This window comes from Xiphophorus hellerii, chromosome 19, assembly GCF_003331165.1.
Source record: "Xiphophorus hellerii strain 12219 chromosome 19, Xiphophorus_hellerii-4.1, whole genome shotgun sequence".
NCBI classification, from domain to species: domain Eukaryota; kingdom Metazoa; phylum Chordata; class Actinopteri; order Cyprinodontiformes; family Poeciliidae; genus Xiphophorus; species Xiphophorus hellerii.
Window position 1 is genome coordinate 14,657,413 of NC_045690.1, and position 23,276 is coordinate 14,680,688.

General features: G+C 38.3%; 1 protein-coding gene across 5 annotated transcripts in view; it reads left to right on the top strand.

Annotated features, from left to right (window-relative positions):
• daam2 (dishevelled associated activator of morphogenesis 2) overlaps positions 1-23,276 on the top strand; it is a 107,922-nt gene that overhangs the window by 64,461 nt on the left and 20,185 nt on the right. For 3 of the 5 annotated variants that reach the window (XM_032546778.1, XM_032546779.1, XM_032546782.1), the window contains 10 exons: positions 3,748-3,842; positions 16,393-16,726; positions 18,017-18,127; positions 18,409-18,512; positions 18,599-18,665; positions 18,754-18,871; positions 18,981-19,119; positions 21,713-21,771; positions 21,859-22,043; positions 22,682-22,987. In XM_032546778.1, the coding sequence (XP_032402669.1) occupies positions 3,748-3,842; positions 16,393-16,726; positions 18,017-18,127; positions 18,409-18,512; positions 18,599-18,665; positions 18,754-18,871; positions 18,981-19,119; positions 21,713-21,771; positions 21,859-22,043; positions 22,682-22,987 (1,518 nt within the window). The remainder of the gene's footprint in view (positions 1-3,747; positions 3,843-16,392; positions 16,727-18,016; positions 18,128-18,408; positions 18,513-18,598; positions 18,666-18,753; positions 18,872-18,980; positions 19,120-21,712; positions 21,772-21,858; positions 22,044-22,681; positions 22,988-23,276) is intronic. The other 2 variants (XM_032546781.1, XM_032546783.1) reach the window with 1 other exon arrangement.

The following is a 23,276-nucleotide window of genomic DNA, read 5'->3' on the forward strand; positions in this document are numbered from 1 at the left end:
AACAAGCAGCAACAGCTTATGTGTTGTTTTGAGTTTTGAGAGCATTTAAGATATTCTCCCTTCACATGCAAAACGAGATTTTATATTTCCACTACTTGTCTCAAAATCTGGGTGAACAGTTTTTACTGTCGGGTTCAGGCAGCACCCAGCCTTTCACAAACAGCATCACACTGTAAGCTGAGCTCAAAGAAAACTCTGATTTGTAAGCTGCCAACAGCTGAAAAATCCACCAGCACTGCAGCAGCACCTTCTGTGCTATTAGGTGTCAGACACACTGTCATCAAACTCCCTGTCAGCGATGTTTCAGCCTTTCCTTTTTTAGTACATTTGCTACAAAAAAATTTGTGCAAATCATTCGTGCAAAGCCTGCTTCAATATACATGGAACTCTTTAAGCCAATATATCCACTTTCTGCTACTTGTTTGTCTCTAATTGTTATAGTGATGCAAACTCCTAAATTGACTCTAGATTTTCCTCCATAAAAATATGGAGAGAAAACAATCAACAAAACCTCTGCTGACTTGACTCTCGAATCGATTTAAATCAATCTTCAGTGACCTCACTTAAAGACAGTCAAAGTACAATCCGTGCCATAAAATGGTCAATGGATCCTGGACGAGGTCCCGGTTATTGTAACGCCCCACGGGCTTGGTCGTAACAGTGTCAATTTAAGTAATTACTCTAATATCAGGGGGAGGATTTAGACATTGGAAACAACCAGTTATAAAATTCTCAGACATAAATTAGCTTGTATTAGGGAGATTCCAATTCAATGATTCTATTCAGGTATTTTTAAAATTGGACAAACACTTTTTTGTTCAACTCCCTCCTTTTGGCTCCAATATTCATCTTTCCATTTTCCAAACAGTTTTTTATCCTTATTTGCAACCCTCCTTGTTCTCGACACCGGAGCTCCTGAGTGCATCCACACTGCAGATCCATGACTTCATGTCTTGGCAAGTAATTGAGCTCACCGGGGACAGACCTTCTACAGTAGCTGAGTTATTGGATGATCTCACTTTGGCTCTGTTGGCCTGAGAGACTACCTCATGACCTACATCTTGACATTCATTCATAAACTCACATCAGAGCTCAAAGGTTGTTTGCTGGCCATAGCAAACATCCTATGTGCTTGCTGTCCTGACGTTGCTAACCTGATGATGGCATAAGCTTTTCCCAAAGAGGAAAAAAAAGATTCAAAACTTCTAACCTGGGATTAGGCAAGTCATTCAGCCATGACATGGCAGCAACTTAATAAACTCAAACCCAAATGTGTAGTTCTGACTCTGGGAATGTAGAATAGTCTTGAACCATAAGACGTGATTAGAAGGGTGAAACAACAAAATCTTGTACAAGTCGAGTGACTTGTAAACTAACAAAAGTATTTTAAATGTATTCAACTGGTGACTATAGTGACATCTACTGGCACAATTTATGATTTGCAAACACCTGAATTCCCTAAATCTATGACGGGATTATGATTACTCTGGAAAAACTTATTTTAATGGCTGTTGTGTGATTTCTATACCAGCAGATTACTTTAAATATGAAGTGATCATTAAAACCAAATATATGAATTCTGAAATCAAACTATCACTCTCAAATCTTAATATAGTGTGAAATCTTTTAGGTTTTTATGATAACGTTGCATAATTCTCAACATTCTCAAACAACAAATCAACAACATAAAGTAAAAAAAGATGTTGGAGCTAAATTTTTTTTTTTTTTTAGCACCTGAGAAATAATTTTTACTTTGTCTATTGTTTCATTTTTATTTAAACACATTAATGTCCTCTTTTTTTCCCTCTTAGTATTAAAACCATATTTTTAATTGGCATGCCAGCGACCCACCTGGTTTACATTAGTCTTTAGAGCAGCAGCACCAATCCGGCTGGTAACAATGCACTGATGATCAGCTTTAAGGCAATGTTCTGGCTCTGGGCTGCATTTCCTATAATGAAAACTCAGGAAAATACCATCTGCTGGTTTACCAACAGGCTGTAATGGTATCCTTGTGTGGATGTTGGCCACAGGTATGAATGAGCTTACAAATAACAGATGTAAGGAAGAAGTTGTTGGCTAGACTCTGACATGGAGAGCTGGCTAAGAGAACTGCCTCTTCAGGGTTTCTGGACTGTCTGCAGTTGAGACTAAGTCAACTTGATAAATGTTTTGACTGTAACATTTTTCGATTAAGCACGAACTCTGCTGTACAAAGTTGCCGAGCAGTCAAACTTACAATTAAGTTTGACTGCTTAATTAGGCTTAATAAATAAAGGCTTAATAAAACTAAGTCTTTATTAAGCCTTAGTTGACTATAAGAGTTACATGCTGTAGGATTTGCAAAGCCAACTTCAACTTAGATACCTTGTTGAAGGACCAGAAAAGAAGACATCTTTTCAGAGTTGGGAGATCTGAGTCAAGTGCTGAAATAAACTCAGGTTGACCACTTTGGCAGTGAGCAGCCATGGAAAACGCCTGGAGAGGCTAAACAGAAGCCGTGAGTAATGGGAGCATGGCTGCTCTTTGATGTTACTGACGAAACCTTTTAAGTGATGCAGAGATGCATTAACACTAACACTGGTTTGAGTGTTTTTTATTATTTGCCCAGTTTGCCGTAAGTTTGATTAGAGCCAGTTGTCCGCATAACTTCTGTTGACATGGTGTTTGGTTTCTCTTGAAAGAAAAGTCACTGAAAGAAGGGAACATACAACGTTTTTTAAGTGATTGTGGGTGACAAGATATTAACTTGATACTGTTTCTTATGACGCAAGTCTAAGTTGTTGTTATGGGCTATGGATATGAAGGTGAAACATGACAAACTGTATCAGTGTACAAGATTTTAAAGTAAAAGGAAAAAAGTAAAAAGATTTTATAGGTTTCTCTTTATGTAGTAAAACTACATAAAGAGCAATAAAGACTGCTCATCAATCTGGCTGACAACACTCTGTTACAAAAGCATAAAAGAGTGTTGTCTGTTACGCTCTCTGTGGTAGGGTTCTGGACACAATGGAAAGTGTGGCAAATAAGATATGAATCATTTAAAAGCACTGTGAGGATGTTGCAGTTGGCAAACCATTAGATGCTACAGTGGTAATGTTAGCATTTACTTTGTAGCTTCATAACTAAAAGTATACTTGATTTTCTCTGGACTGCTTTTGATCATCTCTGGTTCAAAGTCTTTGTTACTTGGACTGATCAAATCTGAACTTGACACCTCAACACTCAACAGGAATTCTTTGAAACAGCTTGTGATTTATGAAATCTCCAGGACCTGGTCACATTTTTGCAAAACAGGTTTTTCTTTCTGTGTTTCCACCTCCCATCCAGATGTAATTTTGGTGGGAAAAAAACCTACCAATTTGAAAAAAGTGTTTCGAAATTTGAGAGTTTTTAAATTATTTTTTTAACTCTCCCTTTGGTGTTTATCTGGAAACGATCAAAAGGATGCAATAACAGAAAAACCTCTAAGATATGAGGATCTCTGACTAAGCCAAAAATAATTCTGGGCTAAATTATTGTCAAAGATTTTAAGAAATGTCCTTCTGGTCAGTAGGAATTAATGCATAATCAATGTAAAACGTCCCATTTTGGCACCATTTGGTATCCAAAATAGACAGGTATGAGATGACAACAACTACAAAATGAATAAAATGATAAAAGGATGAACAGAGATATTACCAGCAATTTTGTACTGTATCCACAATTTAGATCCACAATGATCTGAATTCCTTGTTATATTTGCAGATGCAGACATTGTTTGCCTTTGATGAGGAAGAAATGGAAATGCGGAACAAGGTGGTGGAAGATCTGAAGACAGCACTCCGAACCCAGCCAATGAGGTATGTCCATCATGTGGTGTTTTCCTGGGCTGCAGAGGGTCCAGAGCTCTGCAATGCATGGCTCTCAGTCAAGTCACGCATTCCTGCCATTTGACTTGTTGAGGTAATATTCCACAAACTAATTACGACTAATAATGTAACATACTACTGGAAAGATTTGCTTTACAATAATAGTGCCTCTTGTCATTTGGAATTATCCCACTTAATTACTTCCAACTGAAATGCAACCAATTAGAGGTATTTTTAGCACCGCAGTTTAACTTTTTTCTTCCCCGACATGGTCATCGGCAGCTCTTAGGCCCCACACATCAACACAAAGAGCCATTTGAGGACATCAGGCGTCCTCAAAGAGGAGGGCAAACTGCTCTCCTCTTGCAGTCTGCGACACCCTTACATCCGTACATCAGCCATTCGTAAGATGTGGCTTACTTTTGGTTCAGACTTTGGTCTGAACCAAAGTGGGCCTGTTGATTTGATTTTATTTTTATGCCATGGGGATATATAAAGTCACAGTCTACATCTACAGAGTGACAAAAACTCAGGGCAGCTTTGAAGTCTGGGTCACGTCTGGGTTTTGTGTTTATAGGCCAAGTGAACATAAACGTTGTTGGGTGTGTGTTCCAAATGCACATGGGCCCATTTGCTTTTTTTGTTTCAGGCCTTGAGATAAATTTTGATCTAAAATGGCACCTTGTATATCAGTGGCGACAAACTCCAGCCCTCCAAGGCCAGAGTTCTCAGCTCTTGAATGGATACCTTGTCTACACCTGACTCAGATGCGAAAAATGACCTAAGTACAGAAACAAGTTCTACAGAATCTTGTTTATTTGATAAATCTATGCTGAGACAGAGATAAATGTAAAAGTTGAAGGACACTGGCCCTGCTGGTCATTCCCTACATTTGGTTGCTATTTTCACATCACTTCTCAATCATTTTTGTCATTCTTTGTCTCATCTTCTTGGACCTCCTTTCTTCTTTTCTGTCATCTTTGCAGTTATTTCCACTTCTCTCAGCTATGTGCAGGTAATGGAAAGCAGCCATGCTGATGAGGCTGTCTGCTCTGCACATGTGTCCGCATGCGTTGTTTGTTTACCAGCCTAATGAAATAACCGGCGACAGATGCTGGGAAATCATCAGCCGTCTTTTATCTCAAAATGCCATTAAGTCGGCTTGTTTGTGATCTAAGCAGTCAGTCTGTCTTTGACCATTTTGTGTTTCGCTCTGTTGATGAAGCTTAAAGATGGACCGATTGAGGTTTGGAAGTCAGAATGGTCCATTTTGTTTTAAGGCTATACATTCATGCTCATTTGTGCAAATTGCACTTATTTGAACAATTAAGCTTAACATTGTGGTAAAAGTAAAATCGTTTGCAAGTTCTTTATTGGAGATAGTAGTTTGGAATCCAACAGAAAATAAGAAAACTAGATTATCTAAACTTTTCCTTTACTACACTCTCCACAACGTACTGTTTGGAGATGCTACGTAGCGAAAATAGTGGTAGACTTCCATTTTGATTAAAATAATGAGCAAGAAAATTTACATTTTAATTTATTTGTTCAGAGCTAACAAAGAGGAAATTTGCCAGTTGACAAATTACAAATGAACATACATGTTTTCTGTTAGTACTCCATGCTCATTCACCTTTGAAATCAAATACATCAAGGCAAAATATTATGTAGCAAAGCTATTCAAACCTAAATTCAGTTGGAATTTTGTAACTGGAAATCCTTAGTTTCCATTTTATCCCTTCATCTCCACATACAATTTCAGCCAAATGTAATGTACTATGTCTGTCCAACTGGAAAGATCACATTAAGACATGTCATCTTCTTTTGCAAGAATGTCGTAGTCCCTTTGACATGGATGCCTCCAAAACCAGATTTATGCAAATATGTTTTTAAAAGTAAGTAAACTATTCAGTTGTGGCCAGAATTTTTGCGACTAGCAAAACTTAAATTTTTAACACAAATAAGTTTGTTTATCCTCAGGTTTCTTCTAGAGTACTGAAGACAGTCTTGCTTGCTGGATGATGGTTTGTTCATAAGCTGTTATCTATATTAGTTTTAGGCAAAATAGTGACTGGGACCCACATCTCCCAGAGTGCGCCCCTGCAGGCAAACCATGGGGTAGTCGACACATTTGCTTCTCCAGGTACCCCTTTTGTATCAAATAGTCTTAAGGGACACCTCAGTGGGGAAAATACCCCTACCACAGCCAATCTCACGGTATATCAGTCTATCTTTGATGGTTTTCTAGGAGAGGAGTGATTTATTTGCTGTTCTCTAATTTTAATAGTAGACCAGCATTGAGAGGCCTGAGCCTCAATGTGTGAGCAGAAACACTCACACCTCCCAGCTGTCATTGCTGAGCAGAATTGTCCTAATGGCAGCTCAGTCCATTAGTTGAAAGGAAATTGCCCTACCACTTCTTAGACTTTCAAATGTCCCCTGAAGCTTTCTTCACAGAAATTTAAAATCTCCTGCAGTTTTATTTATTTATTTATTTATTTATTTATTTATTTATTTATTTATTTATTTATTTATTTTATAATAAGGTGATTTGACCTCAATCTTGCTAGCGACAATAGTCTGTGAATTGTTTTTCATTCATAGCATTGATGGCAGCTTGTCCTTTGAGTTTATAATTTCTTATCACTTATTAGCACAAATATTTTAAACTCCCACTCTCACTGTTTGCAACCTCTCTGTTGTTTCAATTGATTCCAAATTGATCAGCTACCCTGTCCTTGCTTACTCTGACCCCTGATCTAACAATAAAGTCATTGAGATGCAGATCACTCTGCAGCTGGACTAAAACAGTTGTGGGTTTTGTGATGACAGTAATTTTATTAACTTTACAGTTTTTTGGACAAGAAATGTATTTTTAAGACTACATTACAAGCAGAGCAGAGCATTGGCTGATATTGGATAATCTCCATGTGACGCTAATCCATTTTTCGTTTTGTTTTCCCAACATCTTTTCTCTTGTTCCTACTTCTCCTTCAAATGTTTGTTTGTGTTTAATTCAGACAATTTACTTCATCAAACTGTAACGGCTCAATGAGCACTCTTTAGTGATGCACCTGCACCAGTGCTGTTCTTCTCAGGATGAGTTATGGCCCATTAACCCGCACATGTTTCTCACTACTGTAAACCTGATGTGGGTTCCAGGTGCCTCCCACAGAATATGAATGCCTGGGGAATTTGTGGGCAATGAGTTAATATCCAGCCTTGGTCAAATTTGAGACACATGAACATCTAAGGGGGAAAAAAATGGTTCAGAGCTTAAAGGTCAGCGAGAAATCTGAGCTAGTCGCCAACTTTATGGATCGTTTCTCTGTGCCCTCGGTGAGTCGTCATGCTGTTTTTATGGCCAGCTTTTGTGGGACACGGTTGTTTCTGTCCGTATTCGGCCTTGATTCATGCCTGCCTGAAGTGGCCTCCCTCTCTTTTTCTCCTGGCGTCTTCCCAGAGGCAGCTGGGCCTGGCTGTGAAGAGGGCGTCTTGTTGTCCTCAGCTTGTTTTGCAGGGCTACAGCAGATAAACACATGCTGGGTATGCAATGTGCCAGGCAGAGGGCAGAACAAGAGCACATTGTCAATGATCCATCCGTTGCTGTCACACTCTCACGCAGGATGATAATTTGTATAGCAAAGTGACTTGTATCTCAAAATGTTTTTGCATTATGTGTATTTGTTTCATTGTCCCAGCTTTAATTTGTAGCTCCTTAATGTACAAATGCCTCCTATTTTTCTTTTATTTGCAGAGCCTAAAATTAAAACAGGTTATCTGAAACGTGAACTTTGAGAAGACACTTTAAGATTGTCTAATATGCACCTTTAACTTAGATATAAGTAAAAGGTGCATATTATTCATAAATAATTTTATCTTTCCACAGGCCAACGGGCAAATGGATTTGGCCTGTGAATGATTATGGTCAGATTTTCAGCTTGGCTTCAATGAAATATTGGGAAAGAAAATCACCTCATCAGTGCTTTTTGTTCGGTTTGACTGCCTGCCAGGTATGCACCAATCAATCATTCACTGGTCTAAGTGAGCCAGTTTTCACTTGATTAGCTCTGATGAGTGATCAATAGGTCAAATGAAAAGTAATCAGATGTTAATTATATTTTTACTCCATTAAATGCATCAGTGTCGAAAACCCCCACTATTTTTGGTTTATCAGCATATCAATAAGTGATTTTTACTTTTTTTGTCGACGTCTTGAGTTCAGCAATATCGGTTGATGAACATGTGGATTTGCTTGTTTTGACATTCTCAAGAACAAATTCAGAATCAGCACGTCAAGCGAAAACTGGAAATCAGTTAAAGCCTGCTCACGCTTTGCTCTAACATTTCTTTATCTCAACATATCAACCCCAAGAAAAGTTGTTTACAGGTGGGGATTTTGAAATTCCTCACAAACTCTTTGGGAAAAAGAACTTACGTGCTGCTTTGACTCTTGCTTGAACGAAAGGCAAATGGATTTGGCCTTGAAATACCTTCTATACAGCTGAATGTCAGATAATACTTAAAAAATATCTTCTTCTTCTTGGGAAAAACAGTGTCTTCATTCAGAGGCTTCTTCCATTTCACTGTAGTATGGACCGCTACAGGAAATCTTTCCTGCCAACAGCCACCCCCAGCTACAATAACTCTTTGAAGAATTTGAATTAATATGAGTTATAAAAACATTTAATTTTCCTTTGGGATCAATAAAGTATTTTTGACCTGAATTTGACTTAAATGAGTGACAAATCCTCTGTTTTCAAAAGAACGTTTTTTGTACTTTACTGGATATTTTGTGTTTTAGCCAATGTAGTTTAAGGTTAAATTATGACCCTTCATACATTGCTCTCAGGATTCATTCTCAGATGTTTCTCCTTTTTTAGATAAAATTACCTCATTACTTTTGTTTATGTTTGCTGTACTTTATGAGACAACTTGATTCTCATAAAACTTGTGAGCTTTCAGCCTCTTTATTTGACTCCGCTGGTGACCCTTTCTGGCAGGTCGCAGGGACATTTAATAACAATCCTAAATAAGGATAGAAGAAGCCACATTTTGCTCCCTCATTAGACTGTAACTCAGATTTTTCTTTTTAGTCGACATTAAGAAAATTGGATCTCAACAAATAAAACATAAAGATGCCACTTTGCAGAAATACAAGTGGACCTTGACAAGCCAAAGTAAAGAAAAGACACGGGGAGGGTTTATTCTGATGCTGCAGTTAATACTTCAAGTAATTCATCAAATGTTTTACCCTTTCTGAACAGACAAATATAGGCACACTGAAAATGTTCTCCTTCTGTAAGATCTGTATTGTTTATCATCCATCAAATGGAGCTAGGCCTGTGTATTTACCCACAAAAAGCTCAATCTAAACTCAAACAGGCATGTCAGGGCTGATGGACATATACAAACCATGTAGCCGTGTAGTAGATGCAGTCTGTGTTCCACTTTAATTTATCTTCTAAATATTTCAATATTTGTTGCACATAATTGTGTCAGCACTGTTGCATAACTGTTAGCCTCTTGAGTTAAATCCACATCTGTGCTGATATTTGTGGTTCTACTCAGAGTATCTGTGTGGGCATTCTTGCATCTTAGACACGAAACCCCACAACTGCTGCCATTTAGTTCAAACATTATTGCAGGAGGATAGAAAAGCAAAGTTTTTTTTTTCTTTCAGGTCAGTGAGGCCGTTGTAACCCATAATGCGCTCCAATCCAAGCAGAGCATCTTAGTGCTTCCCATGACAGCTGTCTGGACATTGCTTTTGCAAATCTCTTCCAGCAGGAATATTGACTTGAGACCTAGTGCAGTCTCTTCTCCTGCTCCTGAGTCAATAACCCTTTGGAAGGTCTGCTACCAACACAAGCAGAAATTATTATTCAGAACAGTCAGATCTCTTAACTGGGAGGAAAACCTCTGTTTTCATATACGTATTACGCAATATGTATCAGTGGGAGAGCAAAGCATTACATCTTTAAAGAGTGTTCGGGACACAGATATGTTTGCTTCTTTCCGACACTTCTTTTCACTTCTACTGAAAAGAAGTGTTTACTTCTTTTCAGTATTCCCTGCTAATACCAAGTAGTGAAAAGGGAGTTTAAGCAAAAAGCCGAGTGAAGTTGCTACAGTCAAATGTTTTAGGTAGATAAGCTTGAGCTGCTACTAAATATGTACAGATTAGACAATAAACAAACAGCTTGTACTAGGATCTATTACTGACGTTTGATGTGTTATGTAATCACACAAATCACTAACTTTTAAACTTCCTGTGTGACCTTTAGCTTGGTATATTAACAAATATGCAGTGGAGTTTGTTTCAATGTTTTTTTTGGGGGGGAGGGGGGAGGGGGGGGGTTGTGAAAGGCCAAAAGTTGCACATAATTCTGAAGTGAAAGAAAAATGATGCAGGATTTCACACATTTCAGGTTTTTATTTGCAAAGAGAGTATAAAACTACATCTCCTTTCTTTTCACATTATGCATTGCTTTGTGTAGGTCTGTCTCATTAATCCTCCATTGAAGTGAAAATGCCAACTAAAGAAAAGGTGGTTCACGCCCCTCTCCCCTCAGCTGCCAGATTTGGGGAAAAAAATAAGAGTTGCTGTCAGTCTGCAGAGTAACCGCTAGATATCACTAATTGTCACACTTTGTTTCTCAAAAACAGAGTCAAAATAAGGTAAAAATTTGAATGTTTGATAGTTGTCTTAATGTTGAATCTTAACTGGTCAGATATGGCAATATGCCCTCTGCTACTAGAGTACTGGTTTCCAAAAATGGCTTCTTTGCACTCAGTGGGTCTGTGTGAAGTGTACAAAAGTGGTGTGCATGTAGAGTTCTGTATTAGGTAGAAAGTGATCTACACTCTTCGTATCTGAAGAATCACAGAGTATTTATTATGTGTTAAAGAATGTGTGTGTGTGTGGGGGTGTGTGGGTGCGGGTGTGTGTGTGTGTTGTCCGTCTACAACAGTTCAAACCTCAACTATTTCATAGCGGTTCCAGCAGACTCTCTGTTGAAGCTTTTTGCACCTCATCACCTCAGCACCAGATGGCTATTTACACCACAAAACATTTTTATTGTAACAGAGCTGACAAGGAGAACAAAAACTGTTTTGCTGAAATAGACCGTTTCATCAAACACCACTCTCCATAATTGCAAATGTGTAAAAATACCCAATATGATCTTTGTTTATACCTCTAGTAAATTTATGTTTCAGTTGTTAGGGAAAGATAAAGTGTTTTTCTCGTAAACTCCCTGGTCTGACTTGTGAAATACAATGACTTCTTTAAAGTTTTTAATGTGAAAAAGTAGTAAGCATCTTGAGTTATGCATTTAAATTTTGTACTCGCTGAACTCATTTTTTTTTTGTTTTTTTTTTGTCTATTTAGCCAAAAGTTGAAACATCAGGAAAGAAGAAACAGGTTTTGTGGATTATTATCCAACTAACATACCTCATTAGATACTGAGACTATCAATTTTCTTCCTCACGGTTTTCATTTGAGTTAATGGCTGCAAGGAAAATTGTGTGACTTACAACGAAGATCTGTTTTGAACCTTCTAACAAACTTATGAACTAAGAAATGGATGATATACACTTTTGATTTTTGTCACTTTTTTGGTGCATTTATTGAGATAACAGAGTAAGTAAAAATAAAATGTGACTGGCCCTGATTGGTGATTTTGTCAGAAACTACAAATTAGCTCTTTTTGCATTAAATTAATTAATCTCTAACCGCTCGTGGCCATAATAACTCTGCAGAAAAGAAGCTCTTTCTGAGTGAAGCACATTTAGTTATTAGTATCAGTAAGTTGTGTAAAGTGAAGGACAGAAGATGCAAAAATAAAACTTTTAAAAGTTGAACAATTTCTTTATAGAAACTAGACATTCAGGCTGATACGTCAGCATTAAAGGAGAAATCAAGCAGATAGAAAAGGGAGGCTTTGCTTTCAGAAGGCTGAATTTGTTGCAGAACATTTTCGGTTTTATCTTTCAGAGCTTTCAGCCTCTCTGTCATAGAAGATGTTGATTTAGCCGATGTTGAGCGTTATTTGGAAATCTCCCAGTAATGGTAATGGTCAACTTTCTTTATCCATAAACATTGTTCTTAACAGTTTTTAATAAAACAATATTGTGAGGACAGTCTAAAATATCACCTCGGTTATCATGTTTCATTTGTTTTAAAACAGTGGTAAAATTTTTAAGTGCAAAGCTGTTTAATAGACACATACATCTTCTATTGTTTATTATTATTTTTGGACAATTAAAAGTCATCAGAAGAACTGTATGACAAATATATCTCCACTCCTCATCATGCAATGTAATTTATTTTTGTTCTCACTCAGCACATTTTTTACATGATGTTGCTGACATTTGTGGGAAATTTGTCATTGATTGGACGGAAATAAATTATATGACGGAAAACCAGTGAATCAGGGCAAATGCAGGAGACTGAGGGTTTGCTCTTTTTAACAGACATGAGGGAGTGATTCCTGTGGTCGGAGTGCACAGAGTGTCTAATTTTTACTTAATTTATAGCCTCAGAAAACAATTTCCTAATCTCTTTAAGGTAGCTTCAAGTCCTTTCTAATACCATGGGAGAATTGTGTTTTTAAAATATAATCTCATCTTAAAATAAAATATCTTTTTTTTTTTTACTTGAGTCCTATGGAAGTGCACTGCTGTTTGTCTTGTTGACTTTATTGACCACTGACGGGAGACATTATGATCCCCTGGCCCACCTGAGATTGGTTGACCCCACGTATAAACTGCTCCCTGTTGATATCCCTATAAACTTAGTCCAGAATAACTCATCTGTCCATGGCTTGATATATTTTGCATACATTTGCTACAGATGTGCCCTTTGGCTGAGCCTTTAATCGTATTCTCTTTATGTCAGTTTTATGTGCATTGTCCTTTGTTCAGCCTTCATGTTACCTCAGTTAAACACCAGGCCTCACAAGAGAAAAGTATTTAAATGAGAGCTATGCTGATATTACGCGATATACAAAAACCTCCAGTCCGGGTGCTGTAATTGGCACCTCTGACAGCCTTTCTTGGCCTCTTATTCACATTCTTCCTTTCTAGTCAAATCAGTCCTGTGTGTGACTGAGTGTCCCTGGATGGAAGCGCGTGGGTGTTTGAGAGAGACTTTTAGGTGTGTGTGAATATGGTGGGAATACGAAGGGCAGCAGAATGGCTCCGGGGAGCACATGATCACTTGAGTTTGTGCATTTGGGAGGGCTGGACTTGGATAAGTGTGTGTGGCTGTGCTTCGAGGCAGACTGTCTGCCACTCTGGGGTCATTCTTGGTTCAAACAGGAAAACAGTTTTGGTACCGAAGCTGAAACCTCAAACAGTACTTTTAGCTGGACTCGAGTTCTGAATTTAAATTTGTGCTTCTGGATTACTTTCCACTTCATTCTGTTTATTAAGTGTATGAGATTTCAAGATAAGGTTAAAAGTCTGGAAGATCACTGATGAGCAAATCATTTTTATTAATTTTGCTAACAAATTAAAGAATAAAAAAGAATTTTATGCCTGGAAATGTTTGTTTGTGACACTAAGTTGCTAAGTTGTCAATAAATTGTTACAAGTAATATAATTTTTTAAGTACATTTAACCAAAACTTGATTCACTTAATTATTTTTCATGCCTTGTCAACTATACCTTTCTTTATCATGTTGTAACATCCAAATGACAAAAAAAAATCAAATAAGAGTAGGAATATATAGCAACTTTGTGTTAAAGACAGCACTCTCTTCCTTCACTTGCTGCCCAAACCAAGGGCACTATGGAATTTTTGTTCAGTTTTTCCTGTCCAAAACGGCCAGAAATGTTCTGTTGTTTTGTTGTTCTTTAATTTGAAACATTGATGTGAACACAACACTCGCACCTAGCTTGTTGAAAAACCCCTGGCCATTGAGTTCAAATCAAAAATGACCAAATTGTACTACATATATATCCCTAATTCCAATATTTAATCCATGTTTTCCATAGAGATGAAATCATTAAAATTAAGATGTTGGATAATTTTCAGATTGTCATTCAGTTTGGATAGAAGTCCAGAATTTACAACAATGGCAATCATTTCATTACACAATAAAACACACTATTTTCTATTTTATATATTTTGAAAGCCATTGTTTTACTTGAGTAAGCTGAGCCTAGATTTAACTAATGCTTGTTTTTAATTTTTTTCTGAAAAATGTGTGCGGTTGAATTACTTTAAGTGCCATTCAGCAGTCCAAGTCAGCTCATATGCAGCATTAGCTGATCCCAGGTGAGGCTTAAAGTATGCAGCACTTGTTCCAATTGAAAAGAAATGCAATAAGACCTTTATGCCAATCAGCTGAGTGTGAATGTCAGTTATAGGACGCAGGAGGAGATTCATTTATTTAAGAGCTCACTGGAGTAAAATGAGACGGCAGAAGATTAGACACAAATGAACCTCCCGTTGAAATCCTGCATGCACATTTATGCTAATTTCTTGCATGCATAGATCACACACATATGGTTCATAGTTTGGGTTTTGTGTGTATTTTCTGGCAAATGGTCGACAATTCGGCAGAGCGATTTGAAGCAGCCAGCATGCAGAGCCTTGAATCTCATCCATGCTTTTGATTTGAGACTCCAAGAACAACAGCTCTCACCCTCCGCTTTCCATACATTAATCACAGGGATGTTCAGCCTAATTTCTCCTCAACTATGAAAGCTCTTCCAGAGAGAGCCCTTGGTTCATGAGCAGGCGAAGGACTATTCCAGCATGCTATCCAAACACTCCTCACAGATATCAAATGTGCAACTCTCATAGTTGGACCAGTTGTGTCTTGATCTAGCTCCCAGTGCCTGCTTTGAATTTAAATCAGGTCATATTTAATGCATGGGATTTATCTGTCGCCACCTTGGTGCAGGACAAGGGCTGCTGCTCTTGTGCTCAGACAAAAAGTGCACTGTATGCCGGGTGTTTCTGTGGGAACTTCAAGACTTCAGTGCATTAAGAGTGGCTGATTGCATGTATACATATAAGTGTTCTCAATCAGGAGGAAATCACAAATATTGTGATTTGTGATCAGTGTGTTTTGCTGCTATCTAGACATCTGCTTGAGATCTCTTATTCATCTGTGGTGAGCAAAGGAGGAGCCCTTGCCTCAAATTAAATGCTATAAACTGTGTTCTTTTTTTTCTTTTTTTTTTTACATGTTTCTGCCAAAACAGCAGGAGGTGAGGAATTGGCGTTGAGCACGTAATTATAAACAATGTCTAAGAAGTTGCAATAAATCATAACTTTCAGTGTCGCTTTCACTCTCCCCCTCCATGTCACGTCTGTCCTCTGTGTCTCCCTCTCACAAACCCTCATTTGTCTGAAATAATTTATGAGGTCTATCAGGAATCTTACTGAGTGGGATGCTCATTTACAAAGCAGCCCACATTGTGCTCACTGGACGTGACATCGCTCAGTGTTTACATCTCCTGCTAGTCACTTCACTCCTGTAGAGGTCATTAACTCACTGATTTCTAATTAGTTTAGCAAACAGCAGCTTTGAAGCGGAGATGTGGCTAATCTTGAGGTTGTAAAGTTTTAGGAAGACTTTGGTTTTTGCTTTGGCGGTCTTTTTGGTGTGGGTCCCGGGTGCAGAGAAATGTGTTCAAGTAGAATGAATGAAAGATGTGGGTGTGTTCGGATGCAATGGAGAAGATTCCTCAACTTTACTGAAGCAAAATGAATTCTGTCACACTGAAGGAATAAACCAAGACATTGTAAGCAGTGACAGTTCTTGCTTGAAGCAAGCTTTTCAAATGAGTGGAATAGAAGAGAATGATCCTTAGAATGACTGAAATGTCTCAGAAGGAGAGAAAAGCAAATGAATAATCTGACTGTCATGGGAAGTCCAGACTCTACAGATCAGAAAATGTATTTCCAATCGTTCATTATCTATTCTTGGTGAGTCTGAGCTAATCTTTCCTTAGTTGAAGAAGTTGGTACCTTTCTATCGTCTCCAACCAACATGTTTTTCTCCTCTTACATCTGACATCAACACAGCAATTCTGTCCACACAACTTCTGCTCACATTTAAAGACAATTAAATCAAAAATTATAGATTTTTTTTTAAAGTGAAATAGGCTTTTAATTTAATGCTGAACAGGAACATGTGAGTCAGGTGTTTTTAGCCAGCTGCAGTGAATAGCCATATATTCTGGGTTTTTTTAAGTAAAAAAAAATACAGTCATATTGTCTTACAGTGCTTAAACTGTATGTAACATTGTTATCCCTTCTTTATTGGTTTGACATGACCATAGAGAAAAGGTCACACATGATATTTTTGAGTTGTTGAACAATCCCTGATAGACTAGCATTCTAGGTAAAGAGCCATATCAAATAGAAATTATTACCTATTATTAAAAAAATATATCTTTGATCTAAATTTGAGTCATAAGTACTGGACAGAGGACCTCAGAGACCAACATCTACTAATAAAGAGCAATTTACATGGTCCATAACTTAATTTTCTCCATCTTTATTCCTCTGCTTCTTTAGGTTCGTCACACGATTCATCGAACTCGACGGACTCACCTGCCTGCTCAATTTCCTGCGCAGCATGGACTACGAGACGTCAGAGAGCCGCATCCACACTTCAGTCATCGGCTGCATCAAGGCCCTGATGAACAACTCGCAGGGACGCGCGCATGTCTTGGCCCATCCGCAAAGTATCAACACCATCTCTCAGAGCCTGCGAACAGAGAACATTAAAACTAAAGTGGCGGTTCTGGAGATTCTCGGAGCCGTTTGCTTGGTGCCCGATGGACACAAGAAGGTGCTGCAGGCCATGGCGCATTACCAAAAATACGCTGCAGAGAGGACCCGATTCCAGGTGAGTAAAACTGAGCTGAAATAATATTGCTCTTATTGTGGATAATGTTCAGTAGGATTTAAATATTCCTAATTTCTTTAGATTTTACTTTCCTTCAGCCAGAATTTTTCTGGAATCTTTTAAAGTTGATATGGTTATTAAGTCTTTGTTTTTTTCTTAAGAGAAAATCTATGGGTTTTTTTTTAACACGTTGACCTTCTCATTTCTATTGTTGATTTTCTTTACGGACCATAGCATATGACAGAAGAACAGTATTTAAAATACTTCTGGCTTCCAATTGTGAGCAGTTTTTATATTTTTTTATTTGGAGCAAACAGTACTTCATTTAACCTTTCTGTTATCTGGTAAAAGTTTTGCTCTCTCTCACTCTGTCAGTCTATAGCAATTAGTAAAGTCTTCATGCTTTCACAGTAAATACTTTTTTTCTCTTTACAGTTGATAATGACATCAGTTTGAGTCTTACATATTTCTGCTAAGCTTGCTAAGTTTGAGTCTTTTTATTCTTTTGAAACAACTTAGCTATGCCAACATTTAATATCTGTCTAGATATTAATTCTGGACACCAGTTAGTTCCTAACACTCTAGCTTGGTGGTTTCGCAAAACATTGACTTCTGCAATTTTTCTGAATAGTCACATTTTCAGCAACCAAAGGTCAGTTTCTTTTGTGTATTTTAGTCTAGTCTTTGCAACTCACAAAAACTTTTGAAAAACCAAAACAAAATTTGCTTCAGACAAATTAAAACCAAGTCTTCCACCTTGGAATTAAAATAGAAAGAAATAAGTGATGGCTCAAACCTCTAGCATATGACTGTGGTACAAGCAAATTTCTCAAGATGCCTGCCTACATCACTGTGGTCACTTTAAATTTAGCTACTTGTGTAACTCAACTGGTAGGTCTTGGGTTAGGCACACAAGCCATTGGATTTAAAACTTGTCAAGGTCTCAGGGTGTTGAGTTCTTTAGTAAGTGGTAGGACTGAGTCAACAACCACATCTTACACGTCCCCCGCGGGGGTCTGCAATAAATTGTACCACGACAGACTAAACTAACACCCTGGGATCAGAATCATTGCGAGCATTGGAGGCCTTTAAATGTCAGTTTGAGCTGTGATTAAACTTCTCAAGTATGTTGGGGTAAGTTAAAGAACTGAGAGCAGTGACCCTGTGTCACCTTCTTTTCTTTGATATTGTCAGCATAATATGGGTTCCTTAGCATGCCTTCATTACCACTTATCACAGTTTCAATCTGACTCTTTGAGCTCTGAACTGCATTTATGCATTTATATACAGACACTCCTCAATGAGCTGGACAGAAGCACTGGCCGCTACAGGGACGAAGTCAACTTGAAGACAGCAATCATGTCCTTCATCAACGCAGTGCTCAATGCTGGAGCTGGAGAGGTCTGCATGTGTTAACCAATGTTTTTGTGTTTTATTTAAGTAGTTTCTTTCAAAAGATAAGATAAGCTTGAATCTGCTGTTAGACACTCTTTCTACATTCACTAGTAATAAGCTTCTTACCAATCAGTAAATTCACACATGGTTCTCTGGAACATTTTACAATTCCTGACATCCTGTTTATTAAATCGTTTTAACATTTTTTACATTAAATATTGCCAGATAATTTCCAACTATGCAGTTGCAGGTATTTTGAATATTGTTGTACTGCTTGTTGCTTTCAGGACAACCTTGAGTTTCGTCTCCACTTGAGGTACGAGTTCCTGATGTTGGGCATTCAGCCGGTTATTGATAAACTCCGAGAGCACGATAACGCCACTCTGGACAGGTGAGTGATCATCTGCTGTTGTGCTGTTAGTGCTGCTTGCGTTTCTAAAATGTGTACATGTCACAATGTTTTGCCTCTTTTCCCAGACATTTGGACTTCTTTGAGATGGTGAGAAATGAGGATGACTCTGAGCTAGCCAAAAGATTTGATATAGTGGGTTTCTCTTTTTTTACATTAAAACATTTTATTCTAAAGTTAGGTCTGCGTTAGAAATAAAACATCTTCTTTTTTTCTTTGTTAGTCCCATGTGGACACAAAGAGCGCTGGTGCCATGTTTGAGCTGATCAAGAAAAAACTGAGCCACACAGATTCCTACCCACATCTTCTCTCGATCCTTCAGCACTGCCTGCAGATGCCGTGTGAGTCAAAGAGAAACGGGCCAAAATATCTTCAGTACAGATTAACAAGTTCACTCTGGGTTCCTTTGGACTCACAAATGTACAAACAAGAGTTTTTATTTGTATTCAGATAAACGTGGAGGTTGCAGCTTGCAGCACTGGCAGCTTTTAGACAGGATCCTGCAGCAGATTGTCCTACAGGATGAAAAGGGAGAGGACCCAGATGTCTCCCCACTCGACAACTTTAGTGTTAAGAACATTATTCGCATGTAAGTGAAGCCATTCCTTATACTACTGTTCATTGGAACGTTACATTACTGCTCAACAATAAACTGTTAGCAAGAGTATTCCACTTTGACACCAACTTAACGTTTGCAGTTGTTTTTGATCCATCAACTTCAAATAAGGTCAATAGACTAAACTTGATCAAGTCCTATAGCAAAATTATATCTTTATCATGAAAAATGTTATCAGATTGTTTTCTGCTCTTACTTGCACATGTATCTTATTAAACTACAATAATAATAATAAGAAAAAAAACTATTTCAAGTCAACTGTTTTCCTATTTTTAAGTAGGCAACAGCATAACATTTCTGTACCAATGGTGATTAAATAATGGTTTTGTCACACCATTTTCAAAGCTTTAGTTCAGTCTGAACCTGCTCCTATTCCTGATTAAATCATCAGCACTAAGATCAAAACCTGATAAAAACACCATAACGTAACAAAAAGAAACTCTCGAATAAAATCAACTTTAATAAGAATACTCCAGCCCTTCCAGGGTTGACTAAATCTGGCTCTCTGTTGTGGTGCTTGTGTTGGGAGCTTTGGTCTTCTCAGAGAAGATGAGGCAATTTGAAGGCAGCAGCAGGGGGCCGGTGGCCGACTCTGAGGACGGTTGACTCAGAGTGCGAGTTGGGCATGAAAGCAAAAGCCGTAGATCAAAGGAAACATGCTCTAATCGCATTAATAGTCTGTCTAAGTCAGTCATGTTGAGATGCAGTGAAACAAGCACTCTTCAGTAGTCAGGGAAGCAACAAGGAGGCGGCATTATTTTATTCAGGAGAAGCAAGAATTATAAATTGGTGGTTTGGATGTGTCGTTGTGGCTGTTGCTCAACAAGAATGCTTTCCAAAAGATCGTTAACATTTCCTGATGTCTGCGGTGGAGGTTTAATTGATTTCAGAGACTGACCTGATGTTGTTTTCAGCTGATTTCATACATTTTGTTGGCAGTGTTAGATGATGATTTTTAGGCCCTTGTTCTATACACCACAACACCTCAGTTTCTTCTTCTGACAGGCTTCCATTCCTGTTTTCACCATCTGTCTTCTCCTTACTTTTGTTATGTTTAAACTGAGCTCCTGATCGGTGATTAATGTGTTTAGTCTCTGTGGTGAAAGCACCATAAAGCATGTAGCGTGGTTCACTTTTGGCCCCTGACAGCTCCTGCTTTGTTCACTAATTCAACCACCATTGTTTTTGCAATCACTTGAGTGCAATCCTTTCCAGGAGCGCACAGAAACCTTCATTCCTGCCCATCACTGATCCACCACATTGGTCAAACTCTACCCACTCACTTTACGCCTCGGCCAAAGTCTTATTGTGTGTTTCCATAAACTCTTGGAGAGTAATTTGCGCCTGGAAAAAAGGGAACGTAAACGATTCGTTCCACATTGCGTCGACTTGACAGTGAATGGGTGAAAATGTAAGGCTCGTGCCGTGAAAACTCGGAGGGATAAGGGAGGCTTGTTGGAGCAACTGTTAAAACAACTGTCAGGAGAAGTCATTCATCATCTGCGGTCAGTGTGATGACGGAGAAGGACACGCGTGCAGGGCATAAAATTAAAGCATTGTAGAAATCAGAGTTTTCCACAGCAATGTAAAGGTCTGCAGGTTTGACCTGCTGATGAAGAAGAGAAGATTTGTTTTATTCATTCCTGGTGTAATTAGAGAAGAAATTATTTCGCGATCAAGCTAAGAAAGACCATAATTTTATTAATGAACATTTTGTTTCTAAATTTCTTAGTAAAAGCAGTTAAGTGTGAATCGATTTCCTAAAGTAATTACAGTGAATTACAGTGAAATATCCCCCTAACTTTTTCCTGTTTTCTCATAACCTCAAATTTCATGTTTTGATAGCGTTAAACATGATAAAAAAACAACAGAAACTAGTCCATTGTGTGTTGGTCAATGGCATAAAATACCAATCAATTACACTGAGTTATGTAGTTGTTATGGGAGAATAAATGAAAAAGGTTAAGGGTCATTGAGGTATATGTAGGGCACTGTTAACCTGTTTCAATATCAATCTCAGTGGTTATTTCTCTTGTTATTTTGAAGTATAATTTGCAATGACTGATTATTGCTGCTGAAACATGTTTATTCTCTCATCTCTAGCCAAGGCTACCACCACTCCTCAAGGTTTCACTTTCCAATCTTTCATCATCCTTAATAACTTCTTAAAATGTCCTGTTGCTAATCTTTAAGTTTATGTGTCTCATATCATTATCGCCACTTTCAACTCTGATATCTTACATAATATGACCTATTGCCAAGCGCAGCCAAGTCCCAGAGATAATCCCTGAAAAAAAAAAAAACATAACCACTTTTAGCCCTGAAGGATTTATCCCAGCACTAATGTTTTCCTTGCAAGCTTCAAACTGCTTCAACTCAGTCAATGCTGGTCAAATGCCGTCATTAATAGGGAAGTCAAGGATTAGTGTCACTGATCAATAGGTTTTAAATCCAAGGATTAAATTCCCTTGGACCGTCCCGGCTTGACTCAGTTGAAATGCAGTTGACCCCATGTGTGAGCACTCTTCTGCAAGCCTGTGCTTATTTGTGTCTGTCTGCTTCACAGGCTGGTCAATGAAAATGAGGTAAAATTGTGGCGAGAACAGGCCGAGAAGTTCAGGAAAGGTGAGGAGCTTGCTACCAGCCTGCATGGATTTTCTGAACAAAATCTGCAACAAGTGAACACCTTTATCCCTTCTTGTTAAACTCCAGACCATGCAGAGCTAATGGCTAAGCTGGAGAGGAAAGAGAGGGAGTGTGAGACAAAGACCCAGGAGAAGGAGGAGATGATGAAGACTCTGAACAAGATGAAGGACAAGCTGCAACGTGAGGGCGTGGAACTGCGTTCGGCCAGAGAGCAAGTGCTTGACTTGTCGTCGCGCATCAGTGACTTTGCAGTAAGAACTTGTGTTTTATTGGTTCTTGACAGCTGCACTGATCAGGCTTTTCCTGAATGTCTCGGCAAAGGAATTGTGATGTTGTCTCTATGTTTGCCATGCATGTACTGTATGTTTGATTTTCACTTAAAATGTCTCAAAGTAAATGGTTCTACTACTTTTATAGGCTGAAAATGGTAAGACAATGTTATTACAATCATTTCACTGAATATAAAAATATACAAATGTAATTTGTTTTAGTTTATGCCTTGCCAACCAACAATTACAGTAAATAAATAAAAAAACTGCTCATACCAGTCTCTGGACTACGAATCGATTCCCTTCTAATCTTGAAATTGGATATAAGTTTAGAAACATTACAGAAATACTCCCCTTAAAAATGGTAAATAAACCGTTATTTGCTCTGTAAGCACTTAATATACAGTTATGCTTTGACTATTCATGAAGCATTACAGAACTGGCTTGTTAACTATTTTATAAGTCCTTCATAACTGTAATATTACTGTAAGTTAAGATTTAACTTTTGTGTTTGATAATTAGAATATTTTTACTTTAAATAAAAGTTTTAATTCCATTTCCGCCTGGAAGAAATAATAGTTTTATTCAAAATATTTAACTTCTGTCCATTTATCTTTCAGCAGGGCAGCAGTGTTTCCATGCTGCCTCCCCCTCCGCCTCCTGGTGCACCAGTGCCTCCACCTCCTCTACCTATGTCAGGCAGCTTTCCTCCACCACCACCTCCACTGCCGTTCAGCTGCCCGCCGCCACCCCCACCACCTCCTCCGCCAGGGGCACCTCCTCCTCCACCTGGAGCTCCTCCTCTTTTTGGAGCACCGCCGCCTCCCATCCCCTCTTCATTCAACTCCATGAACATGATGCGGTCAAAGTCCATTCCTCAGCCTTCTCATCCACTAAAGTCCTTCAACTGGAGCAAATTAGGAGAGGTGAGACGAGACTTACACGTTCTGTAGTAATGTGCAAACACTGACATGTATGATTTAAAAAGGCTATCACCACTGATAAAGACATCTCAAATTTTCAAATTTGCTCATTTCGCAACCAACTTTTAAGTTGTGAATTTGTGCTTTCTACTGTTGGAGGTGTGGTGGTGCCCAATGCATCAGTTGGACAATTTATACCTACCTTGATCACTGAAAATTTTACATTTTGTTCTGTTCATGGTTTACAGTAAGTAAATGATATTGTATGCCTGATTCTGGCTAGAGGAATTTT